General features: G+C 42.0%; 1 protein-coding gene across 1 annotated transcript in view; it reads right to left on the bottom strand.

The window, feature by feature from the left end:
* TRMT2B (tRNA methyltransferase 2 homolog B (S. cerevisiae)) overlaps positions 1–4,576 on the bottom strand; it is a 32,032-nt gene extending 27,456 nt beyond the window's left edge. Inside the window, 4 exon segments of the mRNA XM_008591966.1 lie at positions 1,023–1,122; positions 1,891–2,025; positions 3,591–3,644; positions 4,337–4,576. Coding sequence (XP_008590188.1) covers positions 1,023–1,122; positions 1,891–2,025; positions 3,591–3,644; positions 4,337–4,555 — 508 coding nt within the window. The 5' untranslated portion in view covers positions 4,556–4,576.
* Positions 4,577–12,074: the final 7,498 nt, after the last annotated feature.

Genomic DNA, 12,074 nt, shown 5'->3' with positions numbered 1-12,074 from the left:
TCTCTTCACCTGACTTAAAAAGTTCAAGGAATTTTTTTGATTGTTGTTTCTTCCCCCCCCCCCCTTATTTGTTTCTGTGTTTATTTATTTATTGTTTAAAAGAAAATGTCTGGCAACTCAAATTCCCTTATTCAAAGAAGTATATGTAGACATGAAGAAGCAAAGTGCCTAATTCAAGTTCATGGCCATTTTTCAGAAAAACCTAATTGTTTTCTGGTCTGCCCATTAAGCAGCTAATTCTTAATGGAGTTAGTCCTCAATATTCTCTCATGCCACAAATACACAATATGACAAAAGTTTGCTTTCTGTTCAGATTTTAAGAGGAAATAAAATGTAATGGGTTTCGTTTTTCTATTACAGTATAATAGAACGCTGACATCATATACTCACTTAATTCAGCACACGGGGGGAAAAAGCCAAGTGCCTGTCCTAATGAACTGCAGTTTAAGGCATATGGATATGAAGCAGTATGACTAATATAAACTGATGGTGTTTCAAGTTTATTTATTGAAAATGGGCAAATGGAAAGCTCAGGAATGGAATCTAGGAATGGATACTGGAATTATGCCACTGATTTACCTCACTAGTACTCACCTCTCCTACCAATTCTTTTAAGGCAGATTTACCACAGAAAGTTCTAATTTTCAGGGACATGGGATGTGAAATAGAAAAGGCAGGTCCCTAACAAGGAGACTGCTCCCAGTATAAAAAGTAGCATAAAACAATGATGATGAAGACTATGATGAGACAGCAGCAGCAGCAATGCTAGCACTTACTTACTATGTGTTTACTAGGAAGAAAGGGCCAGGGTTGTGATTTCTATCACTATGCTACAATGACTACCCATCAAAAGGTATCCACAATCAACCTTGTGATCACGCTCTGCATCAAAGACTTCCAATTCAACCTTCTTTACGGCCATCTATTTTCCATTCCTACTGACACTGTTCTCTGCATACATGTCTACACATGCCTCTCAGTCCTTGGTTAGTTATTTCTGCTAGTCACAGCCTTCAACTGACCTCTCCAAGTTCCAAGGTAGTACGCCACAGTCTTTGGATTGCCATCTGGACCTCGGTTCGCAGAGAAGGTGGACTTATTTCGGTAGCCATTGATGACAGGCTGGAGAAGGCAGAACAACAGGAGGGGGACAAGAGGTCAAATGAAATCAAGGAGGACAACAGTAGAGCAAAAGCAAGAATGTTCTCTGGATGAGGACAAATGATGCTTGCTTGGAAGGTTTGGCATATGTGAAAATCTGGCTGAGAAGATCAAGACACTGCACAGTACAAAGGAGTTCCATTCTTGCCATAAAGCAGGAGTCAGCAAACTTGTTCTGTCAAGGGTCAGAGAGTAAATAGTTTTTAGGCTTTGTATGCCATATAGTCCCTGTCACAAGTACTCAACTCTGCCACTGTGGTGCAAAAGTAGCCATAGACAACACATGAACAAGTGAGCTTGGCTGTGTTCCAATTAACCTCTATTTACAAAAATAGATGGCAGGAACAGGTCCCTGCCATAAATTAAATTCTGCCTCTCTGAGGCCTTGTTAGAAAAAGTCCAGACTTTGCAAACCTTCCTAAGGAGGTACTAGTGTAGTGGTTGATAAAATGGCTCTATATCAGATAGATCCAAGTATGAATCTCATATCTGGCACTCTAGATGTGTATCCTGGGAAAATTACTTGATCTCTCTGAGCCTCAATGTCTTCATCTATAAAATGATAGTACCTACCCCTCAGGGTTACTGTAAACAGTAAAATGAGACAATGATGTATGATAATCACTTAACACAGGGCCTGGTCCCCAGCAAGTGCCCAGTAAATATTGGCTAATGTTATTAGTCATAAAGGGGACTCAGTAGATAAGAAATAGGGATGTAGGGGCATACAGAGGGTATAATAGGATGGAGAAGATAAAAGAACCCCTCAGAGTTGGGTGCAACTGTTGTCACACTGACTCCACTGAGCATTTGGAGGTAAGACTCTAGTCTTTGTAAAACCTTCTTCTGAGCTTCAAATTTCATCTGCAAGAGAATATAAAACAATGAAACAGAAGACTTGTAGTTTCACCTCAAAGAATGGAAAACAAACAGGACAAAATACTACAGATTTTTTGGTCATGGTCTCAGCAGATAAGAAACCAGAATGATGTAACAGGAACAGACCGAATAAAGTATTGGGGAAAGGTCAAGAGTGAGCTCTTGTGTAAGATGATTTTATCTTTTATATCACCTTTCAGAATGAACACTCTAGGTATACATCAGTGCTATCCAGTAGAATTTTTTTTTTTTTTCCTTTTTGTCTTTTTTCGTGACCGGCAACGGATCGCAACCCTCAGTGTCACGCCCGTACTGGACCGGGACCGGCAACGGGATCGCAACCCTCGGTGTTGCTCCCACGCCTCGCTCAGCCAGTGAGCGGCCGGTCTGTATGTGGGATCCGAACCCTCGGCGGGAGCGCCTGCCACACTTCCCAAGCAGCGCACTGTAGCAGTGCGCCACCGGGCTGGCCCCCAGTAGAACTTTCTATAATGGAAACATTCTATGTCTGTACTATGTGCTATGTACTTCATAGCCACTAGCACATGTGGCTAATGAGCACTTGGAATGCTGCTAGCTGGAATGAGGAACTAAATTTTTAATCTTATGTAATTTTAATTAATTTATAGTCAGCTCTGCTATGATGTGACATAAGTGTTCCTACACTACACTATGCAAAATCATACAAAAAAAAATCACAGGGCTCATGAGAAAAATGGGGTCAGACACACAACATTCCAAAACTATCAATAACACCCACAGAAAAGATAGGAAACTAATAAAAACCAGTAGCACATCAAATGGTTAAGAAATATGACTATTACGACAAGGATAGCACTTACCCTGATAGAGACCTGAAGCTTGCTTGTGGAAGTGGGTGTCAGAAGGACTGCAGCTTAGAGTTACTATGAAGTGGCAAAAGGAGGGTTATGTGTGTTGGACAGAAAGTTCTAACACCAGACTTGAATAGGTGTGGCTCATACACTCAGGGAACTGAGGGAGTGGTAGATGTTTGAGGTGTGTGCATGTGTTCATTTTAGATATTCTTACGTAGCTTGGTTCAGCTGGGTGCATTTCCTCCTTTCATCTAGCATTTCTTGGGGACAAAATCACTCCTAAGCAAACGTGAAATTTGCATTATGCTCAAATTGTTCCCTAATACGTCAATCCGCTGGAACAAATTTTCATTTTCAGAACAAGCATTATAGCAGGATTGATTGCATTTAAATTAAAATAGCCACATGTGGCTAGTGGCTACTGCGTTGAAAGTGCAGCCATATATGAAACAGCAAGAATGCTGCTACTTACATACACAGAGCTACAATAACAACAAAAAGAGCAAGGAAAAAAGGAAATAGGCATTTGGATCTGTGCATCTAGAGTGTAAAAGATACAACAGGCCTAAAGTTCAAATTTTGGAGTGATTAGCATATTGAGTTTAAGGAGCTGTTCAGGCATCTGGATAGAAGCTGTCTAGTTAAGCTTTCTATGAGTACAGCACCATTCCCCTGCTGGAGAGTAGGGGGAGAAGATTTAAGCTGGGCACCTACCTTGAGCTGTTCTTCATAGCTCAGCTTCCAGAGTGGCGTCACAATATCAGCCAGACTTGAATAAAATAATTCAGGCACTTCATTAATTATATAAATATGTACTGAGCACCTACTATGTGTAAGTACTTCCTGCCACCATTTTCTCTGGCATTTCACTTATCATTCAGAAGACCTAACTCACATGCTTGTGGAGAGATGGAGTCTGGGAGAAGAGCCCATTTTGGTGCTGTCTACTTAAAGCAGAACAGATGGACAAATCTAATACAAGAAAAATCCAGATTTATCAGGTAGTAATTAATCATATTACAAATATGTTGGGTTCCTTTAAATAGCTCACCTCCCTAATGCTTTTAAAATATAATTTGATTTAGAAAATATATTTGTTGCATAAAATGCGATATATTTGTATTTGTATGGCTGCAATGGGACTATTCATTTCTAATCCATCAAATATTCCAGGTCCCTGGTTTTTAGCATATCTGCCCTGGACCTTTTTAGAGACAAGGTCCCAGTTTAATATCTCCTATCTGACAAAAACACACTCAAAGGCAAGGAGAACATTTTCTGTGATCCCAAAGCATTTCCACCAATATTCTTCAGATGTCCTCAAGTTTGCCCTTGGTATCCTACCTCAGGTGTACCCTCAAATCCTTGCAATTCCACATTAGTTACATTAGGAATACAGAATCTCAGCAGACTCACAGATTCAGACTTGCTAAGGAAAAAGGGCATCAGCCTGAGCCTTATCTTTCCTGCCAGGAATGATCTGGTGGTACAAGATGGCTTGGTTTCTTCTGACTTTGTCCTTTTTGACACTTCTTGGCTATCTCATGGGTGAAACTCACCTTACATGCTATGCCCGAAAAGAGCTCTGACCAACCTGGTGGTTTTCTGACACACCAGGGAAGCAGTCCTGGTTTAGAGGAGAGACCCACCCTGGAGAGGAAGCATCTCAGGCTGTGCATCGGGACTCTTCTCTTAATGCCTGCCACCCAAAGACACACACTGAAATTCACCTGTGTGAAAGGTGGACATACAGAAGTTGCAAATGGAAACAACTCCTAAATCCCTCCATTCATTTACAAACCCTTATGGAACCCCAGCACCTAGCACAGTGCAGACAAAGAGTAGACACTCAATAAAAGCAGGCCTGTTGAATAGAATGGAATTAGTGTGTGGACGGCACTGTCTTAGGCTCCTCAAATAAAGAGATGAGGAAAATATAGTCTTTGTCCTCCAGGAAAGAGTTCCAACTCTCTGGATACATCTCTATGGCCAATATATTTCCCTATCCTGCCCTCCCATCCAACGGCCAATCAAATATTCAGCAAGCATTATGTACAAGACACACCATGCCACAACAGATACTGGAGGGGTTACAAAGGTCACAACCTAATAGATGAGATCAAATGTCCACACAGGAAAGATGTTAGTAAATAACACAATATGCTTGGTTCCTGATGAGTGCTCAGGAAAGACTTCCCAGAGCAAGTAGGCCATGCACTGGGTCTTCAGGGATGGCAGAGAGATGAATTAGATGTTTGGAGGACAGTGGGTAGACTGGCCTAGCTAAAACAGTAGTTCCTTTCAGGGAATAGAGACAATAAGGCTGAAAAGTTAAGTCAAAGTGAGATTTGGAGGAATTTTAATGCCTGCATAAAATATAGGTTTTTACAATAAAACCTATATGAGTTGATGGAGGCTTTACATAAAGAAATAAAGACAAAATAGGGAGGTCAAGAAAAAGCAAGTTGATGTTTGACACATACGTTGTGTTTGAAATAGTAGAGAAATATCCAAATGGGGGCTGGCCAGAGAGCTCACTCGGTAGAGTGTGGTGTCAACACCAAGATCAAGGGTTTGGATCTCCATACCTGCCAGCCACCAAAAGTAAATGAGAAATCTCCAAACGGATACATCTAACAAGTAAGTAGAGAAGCAGTATAAGTCAGGAGAGAAGTCGGGGCTAGCGATTTGGTCGAGTGTAAGCCGTAAGATAAAAAGAGAGCTTTGAGTAAAGAGAAGAGTGTGGAGCATACTAACATTTATAAAGCAAATGTATTTCACAGGGCCTACCTTTTTAGAATTACACATAGAAATGTTAAGCTTGTGAAAGACAGGAAATTTTCCCCAGGCTAAAGTCTCTGTTGTAGATAAAGAATTGTAACACAGCAAAGTTGCTGGCTCTAAGGGCAGATGTCCTTGGTGCAGCTACACCTAATGATTGTTGCCAAGACAATTATCTTACTGTTCTTTTTGTAAGCACCTATGTTCCTTTTCTGTAACTTTCTGGCCTGAAGAATAAATACTGAGAGAGAACCCAAGTTCGGTGTTATTTTTCCGAAGAACGTTGCTCTCTTGAGGGTTCCTGGAAAATTAACCTCTTCAGGGCCTCTCACTGCTCAGAAGAAATGGGCTTTAAGTAATCCTTTGTGTCTCGATCACCCTGGGAGAGGTGACAGAAGAGCAAAAGGCCAATGACTAAACCTGGGGGTAAAACAATATTTGGAGAGCAAGAAGAGATGATGGTGACTCAGAACAGTCGGGAAAGTGCAGAGCTGGGGAGGCCAGGGGAGATGCCTTTGATGAAGGCACTGACATATCCAGCAAGTCTGAGGCAAAAGAAAGAAAGAAAAAAGGCAATGGGAAGTGGCAGGCAGTAGGACGAATGAATGTTTTGAGATTTTAGGAGTGCAGACCCAAGATCAGACAGACCTGGTCTGTGCAGTCTGCTGGCTCCACCACTTACTAGCTAGGTGGCCTTTGGAAAGTTAATTATTCCTTCTGACCTTCCTTTTTTTCACCTGTAAAATGGAGATAATACTACCTACCTCACAGAGTGGTTGTAAGAGTTCAAAAAAGATAATAAAAAGTACTCAGAAGATTAAACAGAGGTATTTATAAAGCTCTGAGAACAGTGTCTAGTACCTGGCAAAAGCTATTCAGTAAGCATTAATAATAACTGTCATGTGTTAAAGACAGTATGGAATTGAGTGGGGATGGCAATACTGGAGGGGAGCAGGGGGAAGGAATAGTAGGAGTAACTATGAGACCAAAGCTGGAAGAGTTAAAACGGTTAACTCTGAGAACACAAGTAGAGGGCCTCACTTTGGAAAGAGGAAGGGATTTTTCTTCCTCCAACACAGGACTGTCTTTTTGACTATTTACCTTATAGTGTTTGTCTATTGCAGTGTAAGTACCATTCTTAAGTACCCAGGACACCTGAATGGACTTGGCCTGACATCCTACTTTTTTGCCCTTGACCTCCAGCTTGGATTTCACTCCAATGGTAAATCATAGCTTAACTCATAATAATTACATATTTAAAAGTCCAATGTACGTAATGGATTTATTAACAAAGATTCCTCCACAGCTCCCTCTAATACTGCTAAATTAGTATGTCATGATCAATACATAGCCTAGAGAATGCTGACATGGATACTGTAATATTGAGCTCACATACCATTTTGTATGACTACAAAGTGCTAAAGAAAGCAACTGTCACAGCATGTAATTATTTTGGGGGGGGGATTTCAAATTTTCAATAGAATATATTTAAGCTGACCCAAAGTTCAGATGTTAAGGATAGCACCGTCCACCCAACCTCCCAGTAAGAGGCAATAAATTGTCATAGTTAAGAAAGACTTTGGAACTGTGTTCTAATCCCAGCTCTGCTTCTCACTAGCTATATGGTTTGGGGCAAGTTACTTAAGTCCTATGAATCTCAGTGTCACCATCTATAAAAATAGGACTGATAATACCTACCTTTCAGGGTTATGGTGAGAATTAAACAAGTTCATATACATATGAAGTGCTCAGGACTGTGGTCAACACAGCAGGCATTCAACATGTGTCACTGCCCTTCCTTAGGCTCTGATTCAAAGCATGTCACTTGGCTTCTTCATGCCTCAATGTCTCCAACCTGCAAAACTGACAAGATGTAATAATGCAGATAAGTGCTGTGAGGAAAAGTACAATTATGTGAAAAATTTAAAAACACACACACAAAACTTTCCTGACACTCTGCCTACTGGAGTGTGGGGAGGTTACAGCATGCTCTAGACCACCTGTTAATACCATCAAAAGTATGTGGCCTGAGACTGACATTTTTTTCAAGGTGAGAAAAATGTATGTATTTGATATGGAGAGGAGCCAGAGAGGAGAAATAAGATAAAGAGTGACCTGGTAGAGCTGAGGTCGTTAGTGCCCTTGAAACTCAGACTACAGAGGAAGGGAGTGATACAAGAGAGGGGTCCTGTCCCTCTAGCTGGTAGGGAAGTGGGAAGGAAGAAGGAAGCCACAGGCCCATTTAGGGGTTGGCAGAGGAGGAACAGGGGAGCTGGGGAATTTGAAGACAGCTATCCCTACCCCAGAACACTTAGACTTTTTTGTGAGCATGTGGGACCTGTCATTGGTGACTACCACCATGACTGTGGTTCACTTGCCCTGTACCCAAGCAGGAGGGTAGGTCTCTTCCTCCAAATTATCAAAAACAGTCTAAAGTAAGACCCTACTATTTCAGGGTACCAACCAGCCATCACTCCTGGTAAAAAGCATCTCATGTTTAGTAATTTCTGCAGTGAAATATACGTTTCATGGCAGAACAGTAATACCAGATAAGGTGAGTTCTGTTTCATAGTTTCTTAATATCAGAGGAGCATTTGTTCACAGAAATGATTATTTTCTTTCCTTTTTCCTTTTTCCGTTTTAAATAAATGCTTGGGTTTTTTTTTTTCCCTTAGCAAAAGGAAAAAAAGTGTGACCACTGCTCCATTCCTGCCCAGGAATTGATCAAACAGGGCCCTAGAGTCAGAGTAGCCAGTTAGAAAGGTGGACTAACTCTCCAGGGCTTCAGGGGATAACCTGACCCCAGCCTCTGAGAGGTTCACATCAAAAAGACAATGTGGTAGGTCTGGTCACCCTCCCAGGGCCAACAATCCCCTTGGAGCAAAATGTTCACCCACCAACAAGGGTTTTGCTTGCACTCTCTGTTCATCATTCCTACAGTTGGCCTGGGCCCAGACACGGTTCCTTGTTAAATCAGACAGGCAGATGGGTTGACTACTGCGTCCAGACTGCATCCCACGTGCAGTTAGGTCCTTCCTTCCCCCACCAGCCTCCACCAGCTCCTCCATTCTCCTCTTTGAGGAGGTTCTGCCCACTGTGTCTGTAGGAAGGGTTAACAAAGAGGAGACTCTAGGAAAGGCTACCAATTGAACTTTGACGGGCTGCAGGGCCAGGGGAAGCCGGAAAGTGAGGGAGCAGGTGGTGAGGGTGCGACAAAGTGCGCGAGGCTGCACGCGACCTCATCCCGTCCCTAGCCTCTGGTCCCCAGCCCCGTCTGCCTACTCAATGCCCCGCCCCATGGGCAGTTGCGCGCAGTAGGCAGTTCTGTACAGCAAGGCTCAAATCGGGTTTTCCGGGCTATTTACACCCCCCCTTACCTTCCTTCGTAACCTATAAATCCTCTTAGAAACCTGAGGCGACAAACCGAAAGTCCCGGTTTGCTGCCGCGGAAGAGTCGGCCACTTCCTGGTGCGCGCGCGCAGCCAGCCCGGGGCAGGCGCGGGACACCGGGCTCCTCCCCGCGCCCCGGGGGCCGCGCTACTCCTCCTGGGGAAAACCCCTCCCAACTTTGCTGGGGGCTCATCTCTTGAGACCTTCCTCAAAAGTATTCATAGCCCGGTGGCTGCGTTCTCCAAGTTCCTCTCACCTCCCCGCGACCTCGCCCCACAGCCTGCTCATTTCTCCCCGTCCCACTGATGAATCTGGATAAGCCTGGAAGATAAAATCATAAATTAGCACTACAGTGTTAACAGTGTGACTCGTCCCAGGGGTGCTTGCAATTTACCTTTTTCAACCCAAAGAATGGTTTTCTAATGATAGGATTACAGGCATCAAATCCATAACGGGTTGGAAGATTGGGATATGAGGGGTGGTTTCCTGAAATCGCAGCCTTTGGAAAAGTAAGCCCTACTCTGAGCTACACGATTTTTCAGACATCCATTCTCCCTTTATTTTATATTACATCAGAAAAGTACTTTGTTTTTATGACAATGTAAACCTGGTTTCTTAAGTGGATGCCACTCAAGGCTATTAAATCCTAAACCTCAGGGAAAGAATTTTTTTTTTCAACTACAGACTCAGAAGGAAGCCAAATCATTCCCCAGCTCCTGGACTACATCCAACGGTTCCTCTAATTTTTAGAGGAGTCATTAGCTCAGCCAAATGAGTAAGAGAACGTTGAAGATGCACACCTGTGTGCTATTAAAAGAAAAAAAAGATGCTTTTGCTTTAATAGAATAAAATTTACATCAAAGTGACCTACATTAAACATTTAATTTTTATGCATAATAGTAATTGGGCTTAAATGGGAAGCACTTTATAAATCAACATTTCACTTATTTATTCAAAGCATAACATGCCTATTACGTGCTAGGAAATGCATTAGCCCTAATGAGTACAGCAGTAAATTAAACAGGGTCCAGTACGTCGAATAACAGCAGACATCAAGTCAGCCAGTCCAAGGTTCAAGGCCCAGATTTGTTCACTTAAGGTGTGTGCACTTAGGCAAGTTACTTAATTGCTCAGTGCCTCAGTTTCCTCAACTGAAAACATGTCCATAGTCATTGTACGTACCTCATAGGGTTGTGATAAAGTTTAAAATGAGTTGAAACATGCAAAGTGCTTAGAACAAAGTAAGCACACAATACACATTAGATATTATCATTCAAAAATAATTTTATGTACTGCGTGCACATACACACTTGCACATACTTTGTTTTTAGTCTTTGTCCTTTTTTATTTTCCCTTTAAAAAAAAAGAGAGAGATCTTTTACTTTCCGTTCTAAAGCCTCTAGCAGTTAAATGTTTGCCTCAAATTGTGGCCATCATACTGCCCTCATGGCTCTTAAGCAGAATTCAGGCATAAACCACCGTTTCAGGTTTCTAAGCCTGCACAGTGCTATCAAGTGAGACCAGTCCAGAGAATGCACGTTTGGCTCTCTTTCCCCCTTCTCCTCTTTTACTCCCCTATTATGTGAGTAGACAACTCTACTCCTTTCTTCACCTCCTCTTCCCCTTTCTTCTTCTTCCCTTTTTTCTACTCCCTTATTTCTTATCTTGACCTTCTCCATTGTGCCCCATAGGAGCTCTATAAATATTTGATAAATTAAACTGAATGTCACCTCCTTTACTGAATGGGCATTTCCTTCTGTACCCCCACCTATCCTGAGCATCTAAGCAAACTCATTTAAAGCAGGTCTGTCATTCAAGAAGGCAGAACCCCAAGGGGTGAAGAGAGAAAAGAGATTAAGGAAGCTATAATGTAATTGTTTAACCGTTAACCCCTTTATATTTATTTAATCTGATAAAGCATGTTCCTCTATAAAAAAGAAATAATTACATTTGTAAGGGGGGGAAAGAAACATCCCATATTATAGAAAAGGTTAGACTCTTCAACCAGAAAGCCAATAAACAGACATGTCATAGGTGATAAGCAGTACTGTTAAATTAAATAAGAGCTGGAACCAAGATAACATTTTGCTCAAGTTTGCCATCAGCAAACCAAATCACAACAAAGTGAAATCTCTAGAAATTTGTCAAACATTCTCATTTTGGTGCAAGGAAAAGATATCTGAGCGGCTACGGCATTAGCTCTCAGAAAAAACATTAAAATAATTTGACAGTTAGGGCTGGTTTGGTTCAATTAAACAGGTTCTTCAGTGCACTTTCCTCACATGTAAGACTGTGCTAGGGGCTATGAGGGACAGGTACACAGACCACACCCTTGTATATTGTGTGACTAGATGGAAAGACACGAGTTGGGTGTGAGAATACACAACAGTTTTGGTAATTCTAGGAAAGCAACCATCATCTTGATAGTCAAGGAAGGACGAGAGTGTGAGAATTGAGTTGAATGCATAGGATATGAATAATCTGAGAGGAGGTGGAGGCTGCAGCATGAAAGCAGAAATAAGCAATATGTGTACAAGCCCTATGAGGAGGCAAGCCTGGCTTGATGAGAAAGAGCTGCTGAAGTCATTGGCCATCTGGCTGATTAGATAGACAGATCCAGGCAGATAAAGAAGGGCCTGGAGTGCTAGGATGAGGAGTTTGAGCTAGTTCCTGTAACAATAGGAAGCTAATGAAGAGGTTTGTCATGAGATGTTTCTGCAAGAGAACTCCAGTAGCTGTGTAAAGGATGGATTTTAGGATGTAGTGACCTGGAAGCTGAGGGAAACTGCTGCAGTCATTCAGATAGGAAATGATAACTCACTGTACTAAGGCAGGCTGTACTGCACACTGCAAGAGTTTCTCAAAATATGGTCAGGGGCCATCTGCAACATAATCAGCTGGGGTGACTGTAACAAATGCAGATTCCTGAGCCTCACCCCACACCTACTGAATGGAAATCTTTTTTTTTTCTTTTTTCTTAATTTTATTTTGCCGATATACAATGTGGGTGATTATTGTGGCCTATTA

This window comes from Galeopterus variegatus, unplaced genomic scaffold (assembly GCF_000696425.1).
Source record: "Galeopterus variegatus unplaced genomic scaffold, G_variegatus-3.0.2 Scaffold7450, whole genome shotgun sequence".
NCBI lineage: Eukaryota > Metazoa > Chordata > Mammalia > Dermoptera > Cynocephalidae > Galeopterus > Galeopterus variegatus.
This window is presented reverse-complemented; position numbering and strand designations above follow the sequence as displayed.